Here is a 23699-nt window from a genome sequence, read left to right as displayed (position 1 = left end):
TTGGCTTTTTGTGCCCCTTCAGATTTACTCCTTTTTATTGTTGGTCAGGTCGTTGACTTGCTCAGTCTTTTTTTCCACCAAAATCGTATTTCGTTTTTGTTAATAACTCATGTTTATCTATGAGGTTCTTAAAAGTATTTATACTAGGTGCACGTTTGATATTGTTTGTTAATTTGTTCCAATAATTTGTTACTCTTTTGCTAAATGTAAACTTTATGAGATTTGTTCTGGAATAATGTTTAAATATTTTATCTGTACTGTTTCTGGTAGTATCTACCTTTGGAGTACAAAAAAAAAAAAAAAAGCAAGAAAAAAAAGCATGCTTTGTTTACATCGTTAAAACCGTTAAATATTTTGTATGTCATATCAAGTCCCCTCTTACTCTTATTGCTTTAAGTGATGGTAGTTGTAAGTACTTTAATCTTTCTTGATATGAATAATCTTTTATGCTATAGACCAGCTTTGTTGCTCATCTTTGAGCCCGTTCTATGGCTTGTGACTGCTTTATTTGCATTGGGTACCATACAGTGTTTCCATTTTCTAGGATAGGTCTAACTAATGTTTTATATAACCGTAAGAAACTAGAAAGTAACCTTATCTATGAATGTAAATGCTCTTTTTATTATTCCAATCATTATGGTTGCTTTGTTTATGCAATTATATGTTCGTCAAATGATAAATTTTTGTCAATTGTGACACCTAAGTCTTTTTCCTCATTACATTTTGATACTTTTATTTCTTTGTCTCCGATTTTCATAATGTATTCTTTCTCTGGGTTTGATTTCCCAATATGAAGTACTTTACATTTTTTGGCATTAAAATATAGATTCCATGTGTCTGACCATTTTACTAATGTTTCAATATCTTTTTGTAAATCCTGATAGAATTTTGGAGAGTTGTATAATTTTGTGTCATCTGCAAAAATTGTACATGTACTCTTTTGTTCGCAAGGGAGATAATTTATGAATAAAGTAAATAGTATAGGTCCTAATATACTACCTTGTGGTATGCCACTTATAACATCAGCTTTACCGGAGAAGGAGCTAACAATCCTAACCCTTTGAGTTCTTTTTTTTTTTTTTTTTTTTTTTTTTTTAAAGAAAGTCCCTTACCCACCCAAGTGTGTTTCCTGTTATTCCATAAGATTCCAGTTTCTTTAGTAGTCTTTCATGTGGTACAGAGTCAAATGCTTTTTTGAAGTCTAAGTATAGCACATCTATGTTTTCTCTCTTATATATCTCTTTTGTAAAGTCCTCCATCACTTCCAGAAGTTGAGTCGCATATGACCTATTTTTGCGGAATCCATGTTGGCACTCAGCATACAATTATCAGTCATGTGCCTAACAATAGCCTCTCTTATGAATGATTCTAGTATTTTACATATGATACATGTTAAGCTCACTGGCCTGGGTCTGTTCTTGTTCCTTTTTTGAAAATTGGTATAACTGTTGCTGTTTTCCAGTGTATGGGCACAGTCATCTCCTCAATTGATTTGTTAAAGAGTATGTATAATGGGACTGCAATCTCTTCCCTCAGCTCTTTTAGTATTTTTGAAGGAATGGCATCAGGCCCACAAGCTTTGTTTGGATTCAGGGTTTGAATTTTCTTTTTTTTAATTTTTATATTGCTATTCATAATAATCATATTCATGGTCACTTATTGCTATTCATAATCATGTGTAATTTGCTGTCATAGTTGATGGCTGTGACAGTAGGCTGTTCGTGTTGACTTTGGGGGTTTTCTGAGTTCGAGAATGCCGGTCTTGTAGAGATGTATTATTATGGGGGTCTTACAAACTAGTAGGATTATAATTTATACTGATCCTCAGCATCGTTGTGGCTATTTTTAGAACAGACTTCAAATTAGGTTTTTATCTGCTTGTCTGTGGTAAGCGCGTTGGGTTATGGTGCTGATCAGGCATCTGCTTGGCAGGTGTAGTGTAGTGTATATGGATTTGACCGAACGCAGTGACGCCTCCTTGAGCTACTGATACTGATACTGATACTGTGGTACAGTCCAGAAAGATTCTTCTTATGTAATATTACTGACAGCTGAGTACTTGGTTATCAGTGAAACTATGGAGCCATAATGTGTGTGTGTGTGTGTGTGTGTGTGTGTGCGTGTGTGGTAGGAAGGTAATAAGAATAGATAATCTCATATGTAGGGAGCTAATGAGAATAGACAATCTCGTACAAATCCCTGATATGCCCTATCCTGGAATATGCCAGTACAGCATAGGACCCCACTGCCAGGAAAGAGACAGACAAAATAGAAGTGGTCCAACAAAGAGCAGCACGATTTGCTCTCAGTAAACACCAGAGGACAGTCAGTGTCACCGAACTGCTGCAGACGCTGGGGTGGGAAACCCTGGAACAGCGTAGGAGGAGAGCTAGATTGGTCATGCTGTATAAGATCAGCAGGGGCATGACCAAAGTCAAGTGCCCACACCTCCATCAGCAACAACAACGGGCCAGAAGAGCTCACACCAGAACACTTGACAGAATCCCCTGTACAGCAGACATCAGGCTGAATGCCTTCTTTCCAAAAACAATCCGTGATTGGAATGCCCTGCCCTAGGAGATTGTTGTTCGTTAAGAAGGTGGCACTTGATTTTTTTTATTTTTGAATTAAAAAAAACCAAACAAACGGAATCCACCACCACAAATTTGCCGATAATGGTCAACTGGTTGACCCTGGGCATCATAGGGAAGGAGAAGAATCTTGTGTGTAGGGAGGTAATCTGAAGCAGAATCACAAGTTTAAATTGTTTCCCTTGTTTTTTTTGTTTTTATTTTTGTTGTTGTGCTTGATTGTTTGCTAAAGAAAAAGACAAAGCACATGTGTATCCAGAGTGTAATTCATAATCGACAGACTGGTAAATATAACTGAAATCAAACCATCTCTGTATCATAAGGAGGAAAAATAATCTCACACCTTGACTGCTGTTGATGAGTAATGCTTATCAGTAAAGTTGCTTGGTGCTGGTAGAGTCCATGAAGGTCTGGGTTCATATCCCACTCTCACAACAAAGAGCACACTTTCTGCCAAGTTTGTCTGGAAAATCGAACTGAAGATCTAATCATTCGGATGAGACGATAAACTTGAGGTCCTGTGTGCAGCACGCACTTGGCACACTGAAAAAGAACCCATGGTAACAAGAGTGTTGTCCTCTGACAAAATGCTACAGAAGAAATCCATTCTGATGGGTACACAAATATATATCAGTGCATGCAGTCAAGACTTGACATAGTGTGTTAAGTTATGCTGCTGGTCAGGCATCTGCCTAGCAGATGTGGTGTAGATATATAATTGATTTGTCTGAACGCGGTGACGCCTCCTTGATAAACTGAAACTGAAACTGTGTGGCCTAGGTAAGACTGAACTTACAAATCAGAATGGTTGTCGTTCTTTATTTGGAGTTATTTCCCTTTGGATTGCATTATTTTTGTTCAGTAAAATCAGTTACACCACTTGATAGTATACAAGAAGTTGTTCTTGCACTTCGGTTTGATTTATGCATTAAAATTTCATTTGAAGGTTCAGCATTCAAGGGCTTGACAGATAGATTGATGTGGATGCTTATATAGCACCTATCCTTGTTCAGAGACCAAGCTGTAATTGCTTTACAGACATGGAGCTAAATACACAATAGGTTGCCTACCAGAATAGAACTGATGGACAGCTGACTTTTGGCGCTTATCATTTGTTTCCTGTGTCATTCATTTAGGCTTCAGTCATGTATGCACACATGCACACACATTATGTATATATGTATGTATGTATGTGTATATATGGAGTGGATGGCCTAGAGGTAACGCGTCTGCAAAGGAAGCGAGAAAATCTGAGCGTGCTGGTTTGAATCACGGCTCGGCCGCCGATATTTTCTCCCCCTCCACTAGACCTTGAGTGGTGGTCTGGACGCTAGTCATTCGGATGAGACGATAAACTGAGGTCCCGTGTGCAGCACGTAAAAGAACCCACGGCAACAAGAGGGTTGTTCCTGGCAAAATTCTATAGAAAAACCCACTTCGATAGGGAAAACAAATGAAACTGCACGCAGGAAAAAATACAAAAAAATGGGTGGCGCTGCATTATAGAGACGCGCTCTCCCTGGGGAGAGCAGCTCGAATTTCACACAGAGAAATCTGCTGTGATAAAAAGAAATACAAATACAAATATATATATATATATATATATATATATATATATGACTATAAGTTTAATTACGCATACTTTATCAGTTATTGGTGAGGCACTGTTGCAGGGGTATTATTCCTCTAATTCCGTGCAAACTATAACCTCATTTATATGGAGAAATTGAAAGCAGGTACATGATGTGAGTTATATCAGTTTTGATGAACCAACAGGCGCCAGTTCTGGCATCGGAGCTGCGACAGCAGTTCTGTTCTCCAAACTGGGGGCGACCCTGGCACTGACAGGCCGGAAGGTTGACAACCTGAACAAGGTTGGAAGTCAGTGCGAAGAGGCTGGTGGGAAAAAGGTACATGGCAGACATGTATGTATAAAAAAAATTACATATATAAATAATGTGTGTTTTTTTTATTTTTTTTTTTATTTTATTTATGTATATCTCTAAACAATCCTGCAGGGTTCATACAGATTTTTAAGTTCTGATAAATTTGTATTTAAAAAAAGCAAAAATGATTCCCCCCCCCCCCCTCCCTTTTCATATATATTTTTATGATATATATATTAAAAGCCTTTAAACATGACCAAATTTTGTAAAAGTTTGAAATATTGGCTTCCCAGATTATTGAAAAAACATTATACACTTATGTCAGTGATAAAGCAAAGTGTCAGAACGTTCAAACGTGAATTTGAATTTAGAAGTGAAATTATGTTTAAAAAAAGACCTGATCTTGATAGCTGATCCTCAAAAGATCACTAATGTAGCAGACAATGGTTCATTTCAGGGTCATGAGCCAGCGCTCTGAGTACTGCACCTTTCATTCGTGCAGTAGTTTTTGTTTTAAATTTCTGGCCTTGGGTGCTTTAAAGGTTGTTAAAAATGTGTTTAAAGTTTGTGGTTGAAAACCTGTATGAACCCTGTGTATGTTTATGTGTATATAAACATGTACATGGTATTTGGCATTGCAGTGAACAGTCCGTATATGTATTTATAATTTTATATTTACCATTTGCACTTCATTGACGGTGTACAGTATACACATCATCAACTCGGGTATCTCACCCCACCCCTTTCCCCCACTCACCCTGACTGATCCGCACCCCAAACCCTTACAATCTCATTTGTATAATATATTTGTTATTGCTGTTTGTTGTATATGAGTACTTTTTTTTTGTTTGTTTGTTTTTTTGTTTTGTATTTTACACTAAAACAATCATGCAATCATGTACTTTGCTTTTTGCTGTTTGCTATAAATCATACAGCTGTATGCTTTCCCTTGAGCTGCACGGCGGTTTCTTTGAAGACCTTGTTTCGTGATGTCCCTCCGTGGGCGCTGATGGACTTCTTAAAAGAAGTGAACATTTTTAACCAGATTTGAAGGTTTTAAACTATGGAAGTTTTTTTTTTTTTTTTTTTAAACTTTGGAGTGGAAAGTTTGAAGTGGTGACTCGTTTTAATTGTGGTGTTTTTTTTTACCCTTGTAGTAGTTATTAACGCGGCGATAGCCTTGAGATCGTGGCGATAGCCTTGAGATGGCCTTTGTGGTCGGCGAGGCTCTGAGCACTATAATTTCATTTCATTTCCCTTGAGCTGTCTGGTAATATTTCCTTCAGTCTTGACAATTTCTTTTTATTCATAGTTTAAAGTTTTAACGCCTAATAGTAATATATTAGATCATTTTCACAAATACACAGTGTAGTGAAGTCTGTGCAATCCAGTGAAGTAATGTGGATTTGACAAGAGTTGAGTTGAAAAGATGCCTGGTTGTAAAAATTTTTTTTTTTTGGGGGGGGGGGGGGGGGGGGGGAGTGGGGGGTTGTAGGGTACTGAAATGAAACTTTATTATTGTTCTTGGTACAATAGTACCATAAACTGAACTATAACTCAACATGATCATTGGAAGTTTTTTTTTCTCATGGAGATTTGCTTTGTAAAACTTGAAGCTCATTAGATTCTGCCAAGACTTCATAGTTATATCGCCCATCTATTTTTGAAATATAGGTCTTTCATTTATGTAGAGTATGTTATGATTGCATTGATGCAATCTTGTATTGTGTATCATTTTCACCCATGATCATGATGATGTGTTTTTCGATGGAATCAGATGTTTTATTGAAAACTATGACATTATATTTTTTCTTGGGGAAGAGATCCCCCCCCCCTCCCCTCCCCACCTTGCATTGAAGTTAAATTTCTCATAATGAAACATCATCATCATCAGTATTTTGTACAGTTGATACATATCACGGTAGATGAAGTTAACCATTAACACAACTAGCTATTGCAGAGTACTACAGTGACAATTGATTTGCAAGGGTATTTCTATTTTATAACATAATAACTAACTGACTATATAAATGTTTTGGGGAAAGGAATGGTTTGTTGGTGAAAATTATAACTAGTTATTTTCTTTTTGGTGTTGCTGTTGAAAATTATTACATGTTCTTTTTTTTTTTCTTTTTTTTTGTGATGGTGTATGAATGAAAATTGTGACATATCTATTTTAGGGGTTGGGGGTAGACAAATAAAGTGTAATAAATATTGACAAATAATGTCTGTTCTGGAGGGGGAGGGGGATGGTGTGTGGTGGTTGGGGGTTGGGGGTCGGGGGGGGGGGGGGGGGGGGCACATTGTACCAGTGCTAATGGTAATAAATAATGTCAGTTTTGTGAGGGGGGACAATGCTGTGTTGGTGAAAATAGTGACACATAATGTCTGTTATGGGGGGACAATGATGTGTTTTGAAAAAAATGACAAATAATGCAATGTCTGTTTAGGGGAAAATATTGCATTGCTAAAAATAATGACAAATAATGTCTAATTTGGGAGTGGAGATAATGATTTGTTGGTGAAAATTGACAAAAAATGTCTATTTTGGGAGAGAGAAGATATTGTGTTGGTAAAAACAGCGACAAATAATGTCTATTTTGGGAGAGAGAAGATATTGTGTTGGTAAAAACAGCGACAAATAATTTCAGTTTTAGGTGAATATTAAAAGTGTTGGTAAAAATAGCAACAAATTATGTCTATTTTAGGGTGGATAACAAAGTGTTGTTGAAAATAGCAACAAATTATGTCTGTTTTAGGGTGGATAATAAAATGTTGGTGAAGACAATTATATGAATTATGTGTTGGTGAAAACAGTGACAGATAATATCTATTTTAGGGGAGACAATGATGTGTTAGTGAAAATATTGGCAAGTAATGTCTATTTTGGGAGAGAGAGAATATTTTGTTGGAGAAAATAGTGACAAATATCTATTTTGGGGGAAACTATGATATGTGTTGGTGAAAATATTGACAAATAATGTCTATTTTGGGAGAGAGATAATATTGTGTTGGTAAAAATAGTGAGAAATAATATCTGTTTGGGGGGAGACAATAATGTGTTGCTGAAAATAGTGACCAATAATGTCTATTTTGGGAGAGAGATAATATTGTGTTGGTGAAAATAGTGAGAAGTAACATCTATTTTGGGTGAGAGATAATTAGAGAGATAATAATTATTGTGATGGTGAAAATAGTGACAGATAATGTCTGTTTTGGGAGAGAGATAATATTGTGTTGGTAGAAATTGTGAGAGATAAGGTCTGTAATGTGGGGGTGTAAGCCCACAATTTCTCTCTTTGAGAGAAATCATGGGATTGCGAGAAATCATGGTCGTTCCCCTCCCACGTTTCCTCTCAGTTGCGAGAGGGGGGAGGGTGGGGGCATGGGGGTTGGGTGGATGTGCGGGGAGGGTGGGGGGTCTCTATGTTTGTGTTCTCAAGGATGTAATTATGACAACAGTGACAAGGAATGTTTATATTGGGAGGAAGGGGTGCGGAGGGAGTGGTGAAGATTGGGGTTGTTGACAATGATGAGTTGGTGTAAAAAAAAATGTCCCACAATCGTGAATCATTGACTCACTTGTGAAAACAAAGTCAATCTATGTTTTAACCTGGTGTTCGGTTGTGTGTGTGTGTGTGTGTGTGTGTGTGTCCATGGTAAACTTTAACATTGCCATTTTCTCTGCAAATACTTTATCAGTTGACACGAAATTTGGCATAAAAATAGGAAAAATTCAGTTCTTTCCAGTCATCTTGTTTAAAACAGTATTGCACATCTGGGATGGGCACAAAAAAGAAAAAAAAAAAAGAAGCCAAATTATATGCAAATTGAATTTACTGTTATATTTATATATTTTTTAATTCTCTAAACTTGGCACTTTGATCTGATATTCTGACACACCATCAATAGCAGTCATTTTAATCATTTTTTGTTCAAACAGGAACTTATTTTGCTAAGCATGGAAGTTATATTTCTGGTGCATCTCTTTGGTTCAGCTAGTAAAAAAGGGAAATTAATCTGTAATTAATGCTAAGGGGTTTAATTTGATTTAAACTGATCTTTTTCATCTTAAACATTACATTTTGAAATTATACTCAGTACATAAAAAGTTTGTGTGTTTTACTCTCAGTGTACAGGGCTTTCACTATGTTCATTTGCCCAAGTGGTCTTTTTCAGAAAAAAACAACTAAAATCAATACTACGAGTGAACTTTACGCCCTATTGGCTGAGCCATGAAGGTCATGGGCAAAAATCAGTTGCGTACACATATTTATACATATTAAAAGCGCATGCTCATATTCTTCGTGACCACGAAGGGTGACATTTTGTTTCAAGTAGTTGACCTGCCGGTTCAATCAAATATTCAATTGACAATACACGATAACATGTGATGTAAAGTTGGAGAAGGAGACCGTTAAATATTTATTCAGAGAAAGATTTGTGAACACCTCATTACTTACTGGATTATGCCCCAAACTGCCATAAAAATATCAACAAAATCATCAATTGGAATCGTCAGTTGTTTTTTTTCAGTTAAAAATAATAAACCATGAGAGTTAATACCCTTGATGAAACGTGAAAATTTCCAGTCTTGACTTTTCTCAAAATTAAGTCTTTCACTTCATATGACGTTTAGAAGTACTTTTATCTGGTTCTACACGTTATTAGTTTAACAAAATAATCAATTTTCATATCAACTTAAAAAACAAACAAACAAAAAACAAACAAACTACTATCAAACTAGATGGTCATTTAACCTGAGACAGATACCACCAAAGGGTATCAGTCATGTGACTAGCAGACGATGTTTGTTACGCACATGGTGTTAGCAGCAACGGAAGAGACATGTATAAAATGTAACTGAACTATATTTATCATTTGAATTTTGACTTTCATGTGTGAGCATGTAATGCAGGCGCATACTCAAATAGTGGTATATATGACTTTGAAGTTTACAGCAGAAAAAGAGTGGCTGTTTAAAAAAAATGGTCTAGATTATGAAATAATTATATATATATATATATATATATATATATATGTGTGTGTGTGTGTGTGTGTGTGTGTGTGTTGGGTCTTACTGAATCAGGGTTATCAAAAAATCTGTAATATGATGAAAATGTGTTGTGAATGTCATTTTTTCTAATAACTAATTGTAATCATAAAGCAGACAGGCACATTGTTAATACCCATATTGAGTTTTTTCACATTGTATTAATTGTTTTGATCTGTATTAATTGTTTTCTCTATGATCAAACTTATAATGCATTACATAATAGCTTAACAAAAAGTTCAGTTACATCTTATATATTTATACAAGTATGTAACTTAACTTTATTACCTATCTTGTGTGTGTTTGTGTATGTTGGTCACACTTAGGTGCATTTCCTCTTTCATTTAAACAAAAGCAAGTGTGAGTTAGAAATAATTTTTTTTTCCTTTGTGACTTTAATTCTGAAAAAAAAAGTGGAAAAAAACCCAAAAAACAAAACAAAAAAAACATGTGAAATCCAACACAGCTTTGTGTGGTCAATATTTTTATGTTGGGAGGTGCGCATGACTTTTGTTTTGCAGTTGATTTTTCGTGTGTTTTGATTCAATTTTTGTAGTAAGTGCATGTCACAAGTGAGTCTTGAAGGCCTTGCCTCTCTTGTTTTCTTTATGTTTTGATGTTATCAGTGAAAATGGAAACAAATAATATCTCCCGTGGGGATGCCGGTTGTCTTTCAGTATAAATAGCATCCCCACCTTCCGGAAAATCTGATGCCAGAAAATTCCTCTTTTCTGTCACTCTTTCTTTGTTTCGGCCTTTTTTTTCTTTCTTCTCCTTTGTCTCCTTTTATGATGTACCATCTGTGCTCTTTTGCTCTGGCGATTAGGTAGTGAGATGTAAACACTGGGATGGGCACTAGCTGCACATTCTGCTGTTATTTGCCTGTGTGGCCTTTTTTTATGTATTATTTTTTGTTTGGCTTTAATTATTGGTTTTTTTTTTCCCCTTTTTTATGATTTTTTTTTGTTGTGATATGGGGATGATAAATTAAGCAGAATGGCTGGCATCCTGAGCATGGCCAAGTCTTATTTGCCACAAGGAGCTAAATGGTTGGGATACTGTGTCATGAACTGTGTTTTGTGTGTTTGTCTTAGTGCTTTTTTTTTTTTTTTTTTTTTCAGATGTGACAGTTTTTTCTTGACACGGTTGAGCATTTGTATGGTTTGATAGTCCTGATATGGCCCTGTGCTGTCGACTGGACTATAAGAAGCAAGAACAAGAACAAGACAAATAATGAATCTTCCCCCCCCCCTCCCCCTCCATCACTGCCCACATACAGCCCCTGCTGTTGCCTGGAGATTTGAGCAAGGAGGATGACACGAAACGAGTGATGGAGGAGACCGTCAAGCAGCTGGGACAGTTGAATATACTGGTAATATAGTTTTGTTTTTTTCCCCTCTGTTTGTTGTTTTAAAATAATTAAAGTTTCATTTTTTTGGCAACTTTGTACATTGTAAATGAAAAGAAATCTTTTCTGATCAATCTGATCTTAGTTAATGGTGTTGTTTGTTTCAGATTAAATGTCATAGAATGTATGTACATAAGTATTAAAAAAAAAAAAGAAAAAAAGAAGAGAATTCTGAATCTTTGGTCTGTTTTTAATTAATGATAAAAGCAATCAAAAAGAAAGCTATAAAATACAATTTTTATATCTGTAAGGGGTACCACATGAACATATTTATTTTCTTGTAGCTCTGTTGCCAAATTATGTTATGCATATCTGTATGTGTGTGTGTCTGTGCACGTGTACGTACCTATGTATTTGTCTGTCTGTATGTGAGTGAAGGTGCCCAAGTTTCAGCACACCTGTTGACGTGTTTCAGATCAACTGTGCTGGGATCATAGAGCTGGGGACGATAGAGACCACATCCCTGGAGCAGTTTGACCGCATGTTCAATATCAACGTAAGGTAAGGGGAAGCCGAAACGATGAGTACACACCTGTGTGTATCTGTGTGGATCGCTCACACTTGTCAGAGTGCAAGGCTGTATGAATGGTACTGATTGAGCAGTCTTTGTGTTGGTCTGTGTAACAGTGTTTTGTGGTGTGGGCGTTGGTTGTGATTGTTTGTTTGGCTGTTTGTTTGTTTTGGCTTGTGTGTGTGAACAGTGTGAGTCCTTGTTGTAATGTTTCTGCTGTCTGAGTGACTTGTGTGTTAATATGTATGTGGGTATGTGTGTATGTATGTGTATATTTTTATAAGTATGTATTTGTGTGTCAACTGTAAACTTTATCAAGTTCATTTTCTCTGGAAATATGCTGTCAACACCAAATTTGAGAAAAAAATTAGCTATTTCCACACATTCACGTTATGACAGCGCACAGACAGGGCACAAAAAAGTGAGGAAGCACAAAATGTTTTCATTGTCATTCTACAGTTACATTTGCATTTTTCTTTACTAAATTTTGAGCACTTTTTATCTTCACATCTTGACACATTGGTTAACTCTCTCCATACGAATGGCGAAAGAGACAATGTTAACAGCGTTTCTCCCCTATTACCACCATCAAAACATTATAAGCGGAAGGCTCTTACACTGAAGAGGTGAATGTTGACAAAGAATACCACAATTCTGACGACGGAAGCTAAAGGTTGGGTCATTGAGACACCCACTGGACATCCGAGGGGTCTTTGTAGAGGAGAAGAGAGGACTGGCCGTACTGAGTGAGTTAACCCGTTCAGTGCCTGTGTGCCATCCACTGACGGCATGCATTTTCCCTTCGTCCTTCAGTGAGCACTAAGAGACACTGACTACCTTGATCATTGTTGATGTGTTTGTAATGTGTAGTATTATTTGAATGAGCGTATGACAGGAGGTTCTTTACTTCACCCAGGTGTGAATGGGTACCCGACTTCAGTTGGGGAAGATAAAATGGCGGAAGGATTGGGCCCCACTTTCCTGTGCAGAGCCATTAACACAGTGGATATGAAATCAGTGCCCTGACAGCAGTAACAAGGCTATGGGACCTTTAACTCACTCAGTACGACCAGTCCTCACTTCTCCTCTACACAGACCCCTCGGATGTCCAGTGGGTGTCTGAATGACCCAACCTTTAGCTTCCGTCGTCAGAATTGTGGTATTCTCCGTCAACATTCACCTCTTCAGTATAAGAGCCTTCCGCTTGCAATATTTCGATGATGGTAATTGGGGTGAAACGCTGTTAACATCGTCCCTTTCACCGTTCGTATGGAGAGAGTTAACTTTTATCCTAACGTTCGGCAGAAGACCCCTTTCTTTGTGTGATAATTGTTTGCCTATTGGTCCACATGATATTTTGTCTCAGCATGATGAGCTTGGTTGGGAAGTTTATTCCGTGTGATAGGAGGAACAAGAAGAGGCACACTTGTCCATGTGATTTCTTTTTTTATGTTGTACGGGATGCAAGGAACATAAGTGTCAGAAGATGATTGCAATTGTTGTCTCGTTCGTCATTTATCAAATGGATTCCCCCGTCTCCTCGCCAAAGGCGGCAGTACATCGCAGGTCCTCCAGTCCTCCGTACTGATCGCAATGAATGGGATGGATAATTAGACTGAACCAGATCACACAAGTACAGAGGGGATGTGGCAGAACACAAATTTGAACGACATGCAGTCAGTTCTCTGAGCAAGAGGAAGCCATTAGAGTTTAGCAGGCAGATCTGCACATGTGTAGATCTGTACATGTGTGTGTGTGTGTGTGTGTGTGTTGTGTTGTATTGTATTACTCTTTTTATCACAACAAATTTCTCTGTGTGAAATTTGGGCTGCTCTCCCCAGGGAGAACGTGTCGCTACACTGAGAGTGCTACCCTTTTTTTTTTTTTAGATATTTTTTCCTGCCTGGAGTTTATTATGTTTTTCTATCGAAGTGGATTTTTCTACAGAATTTTGCCAGGGACAACCCTTTTGTTGCCAAAGGTTCTTTTACATGCGCTAAGTGCATGCTGCATATGGGACCTCAGTTTATAATCTCATCCGAATGACTAGCGTTCAGACCACAACTCAAGGTCTAATGTATGTTGTGTGTGTGTTGTACATATGATATGTGTGTGTGTGTGTGTGTGTGTGTTTTACATGTAATATGTGTGTGCATGTGTGTGTGTGTGTGTGTGTGTGTGTGTGGTGTACATATACTATTTGTGTGTGTGTGTGTGTGTGTGAGTGTGTGTGTTGTGTGTGTGTTGTACATATATTTGTGCATGTATGTGTGTTGTGTGTGTGGTGTACGTATAATATTTGTGTCTCTTGTGTATGTGTGGTTTGTATGTGTGTGTATGTTGTGTGTGTGTGTTGTACATATAATATTTGTGTGTGTGTGTGGTGGGAGGGGGTGTACATATGAAATTATGATATTTTTGTGTGTATGTGTGGTGTGTGTATGTGTTGTACATATAATATTTGTGCGTGTGTGTATGTGTGTGTGGTGTACATATAATATTTGTGTGTGTATGTGTGTGTGGTGTACATATAATATTTGTGTGTGTGTGTGTGTGTGTGTGTGTGTGTGTGTGTGTGTGTGTGTGTGTGTATGTGTGTGTGTGGTGTGTGGTGTGTGTGTGTGTGTGTGTGTGTGTGTGTGGTGTGTTCCAGGTCAGTGTACCACCTGACCATGCTGGCAGCCCCTCACCTGGTGGCCACCAAGGGCAGCATCGTCAACGTGTCCAGCGTCACCGGCCTCCGCTCTGTGAGTGTTAGGTACCCCCCCACCCCCCGCACCCCCCACCACCGCCCCAACCCCAACAACTACCCCCATTCCCCTCGCATGCCACTCACAAACAAACATGCAGACACACACACGCATGCACACACACACACACACACATGCACACACATGAACATGCACACACATACACATACACTCTCTCTGTGTTTCACACACAGACAACACGTGCAACACTCAAACACATACATATGAACACAACACACATACACACAACACACACACACACACATATACACTTATATGCACTCTCTCTCTCTCTCTCTCTTGTTTCACACACAAACACACACGCACACACACTCATACACTCACTCTCTCTCTGTGTCTCCCTCTCTCTTACATACACAGACACTTATTGTGTCTCTAACACACACACGCACACATACACACTCTCTCTCTCTTCTGTCTCTGCCTCCCCCTCTCTTTCACTCTCTGTAAACACACACTCTCTCTCTAATGCGTGCGCGCGTGCACGTGCGCGCGCGCGCACACACACACACACAGAGACACACACAGACACACACACACAGACAGACACAGACACACACAGACACACACGCACAGACACACACAAACACAGACACAGACAGACACACAGACAGACACAGACACAGACAGACACACAGACAGACACACACACACACACAGACACACGCACGCACTCACGCACGCACGCACGCAAAGGCCAGGCATGAAAGGAAAGACAACTGACATTAGGACATACAGACAGGTACCTACACCCACTGCAAAAATAAAAGGAGGAGAGATTTGTTTTTTGTAATTTCTTTTTTTTAATTTTTAATTTCAGTTCCCAAATGTTCTGGCCTACTGTATGTCCAAGAGTGCCATTGACCAGTTCACACGCTGCGTTGCTCTTGGTAAGAGATGTGTGCCTTTTTTTAATATTTTTTTTATCTTGTTTTATGTACAAGAAGGCATTTGTACATGACAGTTTTTATCCCACCATGTATCAACTGTACTCTGTTTCCGGGTTGTGTTTGGAGGCTGGGTATTTTCATGTTTCAGTAACCCACCAAACACTGATATGGATTACAGGATCTTAAACGTGTTTATTTATCTTATGTACATATATACTCACAAACAAAGGGGATGAAGGCACTCGCAGGTCTACACATATGTTGAACTTGGAGTTTGGCAAAAAAAAAGTGCCATTGACCAGTTTTCGATAGGAAAAACAAATAAAACTGCACGCAGGAAAAAAAAAGATAAAAAAAAAGGGTGGCACTGTAGTATAGCGACGCGCTCTCTGTGGGGAGAGCAGCCCGAATTTCACACTGAGAAATCTGTTGTGATAAAAAGAAATACAAATACAAATACAAATACAAGTCCCCATCCTTAACCCACAAGCCCCAGATTGTGGGATCAAACCCAAGTCTGTCAGATGGAAAGTCCACCTCTCTGACAACTCAGCTGTTATGCCTGTCAGAAAAGTAGTGTCTTTGCTGACAGTGCCCTTGGCTTCCTTTGGAAAATCCAAGCTGTGCTGAAAATGGGATTGATGTTTTTAACAGAGTGTAGTACTTTGGAGATGATGGATAGAGAGTAGTATGTTAAACTGTTCACTTTGTTTGTTTGCTTGTAGAAATGAAAACAGTATAAGTAATCAATAGACCAAATGTATGTTTGCACCTGCACACACACACACACACACGTTATTAACTTAATTCATGTTTTATGTGAACTGAACAAGACTTAGTTAATTAGTCTTTTTTTTTCTTTTCTTTTCTATTCTTAATCATTGCTGTTAACGTTCATGTGATTGATCTTTTGACAGCATATCAGTTTGTCTTTGAATGCTTATAAGAAGCGACAGGTATTCAGCCCTGAAATGGCCCTCTTTACAGTATGATTAGGTTAGTACATTACGACAGGAATGCAGAAATGTATCAACACACGGAAGTAGTTGTCTTTTTCAGTTGAAGTGGTTTTTATCCAGTGTTTTGCTGCAAATCCATCATATCAGTAAGAATTACAGGAGCTTTTTAAGTTAAAGTGGGATGGAGTAGACAGTGCTGATGGAAGCTAAGTTTCCTTAGCTGTAAGTTTGCACTGTTGTGGCCTTGTGTATATTTAAAAAAAACCAAAAAAAAACACATCCAGAAGGGAGGAAATATATGCAAAGGAAGGTCACTTGCCGCAGCTACTTTCAATTATCTCTACTTCAGTGGAGCCATGTACCCGAGCATTGCTCCTGCTTAAAAATTGGCTTCTTCTTCTTCTTGTTCTGCGTTCGTGGGCTGCAACTCCCACGTTCACTCGTATATGCGCGAGTGGGCTTTTACGTGTATGACCGTTTTTAACCTGCCATGTAGGCAGCCATACTCTGCTTTCGGGGGTGTGCATGCTGGGTATGTTCTTGTTTCCATAACCCACCAAACGCTGACATGGATTACAGGATCTTTAACGTGCGTATTTGATCTTCTGCTTGCGTATACACATGAAGGGGGTTCAGGCACTAGCAGGTGTACACATATGTCGACCTGGGAGATCGGAAAAATCTCCACCCTTTACCCACCAGGCGCCGTCACCGTGATTCGAACCCGGGACCCTCAGATTGAAAGTCCAACGCTTTAACCACTCGGCTATTGCTCCCGTCATTGGCTTCATTAAAACGATTTTTGTGTTCCTACATTTGCATTAGCTGCAGAGAAAGGGAACTAATCTCTACAATATTTCTGGATGTGTCCACATGTAATTTGGAGGGAAAACAGTTTATTTTCTGTTTTTTGGGCGTGTTTTTTTTTTCCCGCATCATTCTGCCACGGAAGCCTTGTCACGGCTGTAAATTCCCTGGGGTAGAATGGGTTAAATTCATTTTCAGGGAAAAGATTAGCTTTTCATGAAGTCTGCAAGCATTCCAGCATCTGCATGAGCGGCAAAGAAAGGGAACGAACTCCTGCAATATTTCTGGATTTGTCCACATGTAATTTGGAGGGAAAGCAGTTTATTTTCTGTGGGGCTTTTTGTTTTGTTTTGTTTTTTGTTGCTGTTTTTTCATCATTCTGCCACGGAAGCCAGTCAAGGCTGTAAATTCCCCGGGGTTAAATGGGTTAAACTCAGTTTCAGGGAAAAGATTTGCTTTTCGTGAAGTCTGTACTTGTCATGTTTCAGAACTGGCACCGAAGCAAGTGAGAGTGAACTGCGTCAAGTAAGTATTGAAAGTGATCCCTGTCCCACTTTTACTGGTTGATTACACTGCTGTTTTCGCTACAACACCCCGTGTATGTAAGAAGTGGTTTATTCAGTTTAGCAATTTTCTTTTCTCTTTTGTTTCATTTAGAATGTATGAATTTATCTGTGCATTACATCATCATGAAAATATGTACAATTTTATATATATTTTTGTTTAAAAAAGAAGAAAAATTCAGGGAGACAGGTAGATGCCTGATATAATATATGCTCTATGTGCTGGTCGAGCCAACAGTTTAGCTGATGTGTTTTAGTGTATAGGACCAACACCGTTCACACCTCATGAAAACTGGAACACACAAACCATTCTCATATGAGCAGTGGACAGTTTAAGGACACTGAGGCAGTGTGACAGAATCGGACAGGTGTTGGACTTGTGATCCAGTGTTCACCAGTGATCAGGGTTTGAGACTCTGTTTCAGCATGGTGCTGTGTCCTTGGAAAGCCATTTTACTCCGATTTTCCTGACTCCACCCTAGTGTGAAAAGGTGCCTGACTTCTGTTGTGGAAGGCTACAAGGGCAGGAGGGGAGGATTGGGCTCCTCCTTCCTTTGCCGAGCCCTGGACACTGTGGCCGTACACAGCTGTGGGACTTTTAACCTTTAACTCTCTCCATATGAACGGCGAAAGAGACGACGTTAACAGCGTTTCACCCCAGTTACCATCATCAAAATATTGCAAGCGGAAGGCTCTTATACTGAAGAGGTGAATGTTGACAAAGAATACCACAATTCTGACGACGGAAGCTAAAGGTTGGGTCATTGAGACACCTACTGGACATCTGAGGGGTATGTGTAGAGGAGAAGAGAGGACTGGCTGTACTGAGTGAGTTAACATTTGACCTTGTAATCCTGTACAGACTGAGTCTTTTTCATGTTCTTGCAGTCCAGGGGTGGTGGTCACTGAACTGCAGAAAAGGGGTGGACTGGATGATGAGGCGTATGCCAAGGTAAGTCTGTCAGTCTCCTGTCTGTCCCTCACTGCCTCCCGTCTGTCCCTCTCTTTTCTCTGCAGTCTTTTTTTTTTTTTTTTTTTTTTAATCTCTCTCACGGGAGCAGCCCAACAGCACAAATGGTTTGAAAGAGCGACCCCGAAAGCACAAACTTTGGATAGCCCAAAACCGTGACCAGGAACAGACCAAAGTCTGACCACATATTATCCAAAATCATGCCGGTCGAGTAACTTTTTTGTTTTGAACATAAGGTTGTTTTGCACTCAGCTAATTAAAGTCATCTAAATACTTAAATGCCATGTGCGTATGTTTGTAACTTGTACATTTTATGTAATTATTACGTTAGAAAATCAGGTAACACAGCTTGCAATGGATAACAGTTGTATCTACCATGTTGGAAAAAAAGTGTAAATGTGTATTTAGCATATATCAATATGGACACATAGAATACGTGTTCACAGTATGGAGTAAAATCACTGTTATCATTGTCCCTGCTAGCATCAGCCATTCATTGGGGAACATAAGCTTTCGCCGCTTCAGAACTATACCAGGTGTGTTATTGAGCTACCTACTGTCTTGCATACAAGCACGAATGCCAAAAATAAGTTTGTGCTTTGGGGCTGTCGTCCTTGACACTCTGTCTCCATCCCCTCTCTCTTTTCTTTCTCCCAGTCCCAGTCCGTCTGGGTCTAAGTCACCCTTTCTGACTTATTCTGGTGAGTGTCTGCTTTTTTGTTTGGTTGTTTATTTGTTGTTGTTTTTTTTTGGGTGCAGGAGGGATTTATCATCAATAGCTCTTTTCTTTGAAAGTTAATGCACATAATGCATGAACAATGTAACATATTTAACCAGATACGTTCTGCATAAACTTAACCAGTTACATTCCACAGTGTTTAACAAATGTGCTCCACAGTAGTCTCAATATTCATCAAAAAAAAAAGAAAGAAATTAACCTGTAAGTATATAAAATGATGGATGTGAATGTTAGACTGAAAAAAAAAAAAGCAAGCCAACTTCACATTTTGATGCTTTTCGCATATTTTATTTATGTGTTTTGTTTTTACACACGAAATAAATTTAACTTATAAAGTATATATATTATGTTGCCCCTTTCATTGTGTGTAGACATTCATGCCCTGCGACTACAAAAAAATAATATTTTGTTGTTTCTCTCATGTATTGTGCATGTGTTTTTTTTACCCCACAAATGAATTTGCCTCGTCGTAGATTATAAAGTGTTCTGTGTATGATATGTTGCCATTGTATTGAAGCTTAAACAGTGATAAGCGATAAGAAACGCTAGGGAGAGCTGGATAATACAAGATCTTGAGAGAAGTAATACAGTTATCTGTATACAAGACGTTGGCCCTTTCCCTGTGCTCTAGTTTCTGGAGCACAGTAAAGAAACTCACGCCCTGGGACGCCCCGGAGAGCCGGAGGAAGTGGCCCGTACCATCGCCTTCCTGGCTGCTGATGACTCCTCCTTCATTACCGGCGCCACCATTCCTGTGGACGGAGGTCGTCATGCCATGTGCCCCAGATAAAGGAGAAATGCTGTGACGGAGAAATTCCTGTGGAGGGATGTTGGTTATCGTGAAGGGGAAATGCTGCTAGAGGGACAGGTTTTTATTTTATTTTATTTTTTTTTAACAAACATACATTGTTAACGATGTGGAATGGCATAAAATTATTCATGTGAACTCAGATTCAGCATAGCTTACTGCATACATCCATGGACAAAAGATTCAGCATTGCTTACTGTATATTCCAGGGACAAAAGATTCAGCATTGTTCACTGCATACATCCAGGGACAAAAGATTCAGCATTGTTCACGGCATACATCCATGGACAAAAGATTCAGCATTGTTCACTGCATACATCCATGGACAAAAGATTCAGCATTGTTCACAGCATACATCCATGGACAAAAGACTCAGCATTGTTCACTGCATACATCCATGGACAAAAGATTCAGCATTGTTCACTGCATACATCCAGGGACAACAGATTCAGCATTGTTCACTGCATACATCCATGGACAAAAGATTCAGCATTGTTCACTGCATACATCCATGGACAAAAGATTCAGCATTGTTCACTGCATACACCAGGGACAAAAGATTCAGCATTGTTCACTGCATACATCCATGAACAAAAGATTCAACACTGCTCACAGCATACAGCCATGGACAAAGAGGGACGTTTGTTATCGTGATAGAGAAATGCCACAAAAGTGATTTTTGTCACTGTGAAAGAAATGCCACAAAGGGATGTTCACAATGCTTTTTTTTTTCTGTTGTGAAGAAATGTTTGAACATGAAGGAGCGATGTATATATGTGCATGCGTTTTGAGCACGGAGAGATTTGCTGACATAACTTTGTATTTTAAGCCAGAGATTATGGTTAGGAGGAATGGATACATTATTGCTAGAAAGTGTGATTCGGATAAGTCTGTTGAAAATGTGTTTGTGTATGCATACTTCCGTTTGTATGTGTGTGCTCGTGTGTAGACATCATAAACTACCAGTTGAGTCAGGTGAAGCTTCAGTGATCCACAGGAGTTGTGATGATGTAAAAAGACTGTGCCATGAACAGCACTTGTGATGGGTTTTAATTTTGGTGTTTGAATGAACCAGTTTCCCCACTTTCAGACCTCAATTTACGTGTGTTGTCTTGAACAAAGAGGAAAAGTATTTCTCATTTTGCAAATTAAAAAAAAAAAATCCCTGTTCAGTTTAGCTGAGAAGTCTGTCTTTAGTCTTGGTTTGGTCAGCTTCATCTTTTGCTTTTATTTGCCATCAGGAGTGTGTTGAAAGTACTTCTTCTTCTTCTTCTGCGTTCGTGGGCTGCAACTCCCACGTTCATTCGTATATACGTGAGTGGGCTTTTACGTGTATGACCGTTTTTAACCTGCCATGTAGGCAGCCATACTCCGCTTTCGGGGTGTGCATGCTGGGTGTGTTCTTGTTTCCATAACCCACCGAGCGCTGACATGGATTACAGGATCTTAAACGTGCGTATTTGATCTTCTGCTTGCGTATACACACAAAGGGGGTTCAGGCACTGGCAGGTCTGCACACACGTTGACCTTGGAGATCGTAAAAATCTCCACCCTTTACCCACCAGGCGCTGTCACCGTGATTCGAACCTGGGACCCTCAGACTGAAAGTCCAACGCTTTAACCATTCGGCTATTGCACCCGTCAGTTGAAAGTACTGATTTCTGTGTAATTTGATATCATCCATACCGGTGATGGGTCGAAAGGATTGAATGACAACTTCAAAATGTTGAGAAACAGTGTGTCTGTGAGTGTGTGTACGTCAGGAGTTACAGAAATTTTTTTAAGAAACAGGTATACTTATACTAATGACGTGGTGCTTTGGGGTCAAGAATTTTGCATCCACCCACTAATGCCCCCTGACCCAACCCCTTTTTAAAATCAATTTATCATTTTTTATAAAAATTTTTTTTAATGAAAAGTTGTCTTGACCTCCTTCTTGTTCCCAGATGTGGAACAGTTCTTGGCCAAACAGTCGAGTGATTGGAGTGTTGAGTTTCAGTTTCAGTTTCAGTAGCTCAAGGAGGCGTCACTGCGTTCTGCCAAGCAGATGCCTGACCAGCAGCGTAACCCAACGCGCTTAGGCCTTGAGAAAAAAAAAAAGAAGAAAAAAGTAAATAAATAATAGATAAATACAAAAAAAGGAACTACTGCTACTAATAATAATATGTAGAAGGTGCAAAAACTTGATGAAGTCAACTATAAGCGTTTAAAAAAAAAAGAAGATAAATAAATAAATAAAAAAGACAACAATGATGATAAATAAGCAAATAAATGTAAAACAAAAATGCAGACACACATTCACACATACACACACACATATGCATAACAGATATGCACAGATATGGAGTGTTGAGCTGTCTTAAAGAATGACTGGCTAACGTGCTGAGGAAAAGTTGAATTGAAAACTCTGCACAATGTCTGGGCGGCTTAGCCATTTGAAAAGTGAAGGGACAGAGCCCGGAAGGACTCCAGTGAAGCTCTGGGCAGGGTTGTGTGAGCGATCTTAGCAATGCTAAGTTTGCATAGCGTTAGTTATTTTCCTATGTCTCTGCTGATTCCCTAGACAGGAAAAAAAAAAAAATGCTATGCAAATGTAGCACTACTAAGATCTCTCTTGCTACCCAGCCCTGGTAAAGCAGGAAGGAAGGAAAATGACCAGATTTGGTTTTCCTCGACTGGAGAAAAAATTGTACACATCTTCTGACCCGAAAATGATCACGCTGTAAAATGTGGAATAAGGTAAGGAAGTCAGTACTTGGAGTGAGTTTGTCAGTTTCTTTAGAGGCAGGGTTTTACTTTTGGTTTGATTGATAATGACAAATAAGAAACATTTAGATGGTGTTATGTTGTTGTAATCTATTTCTGTTTAGTAACTAACAATGTAATTTACGTTACAAATTTTTTTTGTTCAGTTGTGCATGCATATACGTGTAAATGTTTCTTAATTGATCATGGATGGTTATTATTTTGAACATGAGGAAAACGGCTTAAAACATGCTATTCAGATGTTCAGATTAATTGCTAAACAGTGTTGAGGAATTGTAATTCAAATTTCTGAAAATGTTTTTTCCATTTACCTTGAAAGACATAATCAGATTGGTTATTTGGAGAAATGTTAATTATTTCCTGTTTTTATTTCAAGTTTAATGTAGAATGATACATTTTTGGTCAGGATATTAGAATGCATGGAACAGTGATATTTTGATATTGTGAAAGATGGTATTGAAAATGTTTTGTTTTTTCTCCACATCTCCTTCAAAATAAAACAGAACATTATTGGGTTGTTGTTTTTTCTACACTGTGCAAGTGGTGTCATTTTGATTCAAGTTGGATGCAGTATTGGACACTTGTCTGATTTCTTATGTCTGTTGGTGAACAGTTTTCTGTTCTTTCTCCCACTACTCACTGTTTCAGTTTCAGTTTCAAGGGGGTGTCAAAGTGTGTGGGCTGATCCATACATGCTACACCACATTTTTTTTGTTTGTTTTTAGTTATAGAGCTGATGCTGACCTAGGCATAAACCTGAGTCACTGGTCACTCTCGAGAGCCTACCCTAGGTTTGCATATCAGTATCAGTAGCTCAAGGGGGTGTCACTGCGTTCAGACAAATCCATATACGCTACACCACATCTGCCAAGCAGATGCCTGACCAGCAGTGTAACCCAATGCGCTTAGTCAGGCCTTGAGAAAAAAAAAAGAAAAGAAAAAGAAAAGATAATAATAATGATGATAATATGATGATA

The 23699-nt window shown here is 38.7% G+C and overlaps 1 protein-coding gene across 4 annotated transcripts in view; it reads left to right on the top strand.

Annotated features, from left to right (window-relative positions):
- The window catches only part of LOC143283008 (3-oxoacyl-[acyl-carrier-protein] reductase FabG-like), a 37976-nt gene extending 14744 nt beyond the window's left edge, over positions 1-23232 (top strand). For 3 of the 4 annotated variants that reach the window (XM_076588992.1, XM_076588990.1, XM_076588991.1), the window contains exons 4-11: positions 4368-4516; positions 10810-10902; positions 11354-11439; positions 14103-14196; positions 15041-15110; positions 17365-17401; positions 18328-18391; positions 19780-23232. In XM_076588992.1, the coding sequence (XP_076445107.1) occupies positions 4368-4516; positions 10810-10902; positions 11354-11439; positions 14103-14196; positions 15041-15110; positions 17365-17401; positions 18328-18391; positions 19780-19938 (752 nt within the window). In that variant the 3' untranslated portion in view covers positions 19939-23232. The remainder of the gene's footprint in view (positions 1-4367; positions 4517-10809; positions 10903-11353; positions 11440-14102; positions 14197-15040; positions 15111-17364; positions 17402-18327; positions 18392-19779) is intronic. The other variant, XM_076588993.1, reaches the window with a different exon arrangement.
- The last annotated feature ends 467 nt before the right edge of the window (positions 23233-23699 follow it).

This window comes from Babylonia areolata, chromosome 6, assembly GCF_041734735.1.
Source record: "Babylonia areolata isolate BAREFJ2019XMU chromosome 6, ASM4173473v1, whole genome shotgun sequence".
Classification (NCBI taxonomy): Eukaryota; Metazoa; Mollusca; class Gastropoda; order Neogastropoda; family Buccinidae; genus Babylonia; species Babylonia areolata.
Note: the sequence above shows the minus strand (reverse complement) of the source record. Positions and strands in the feature narration are given on the sequence as shown.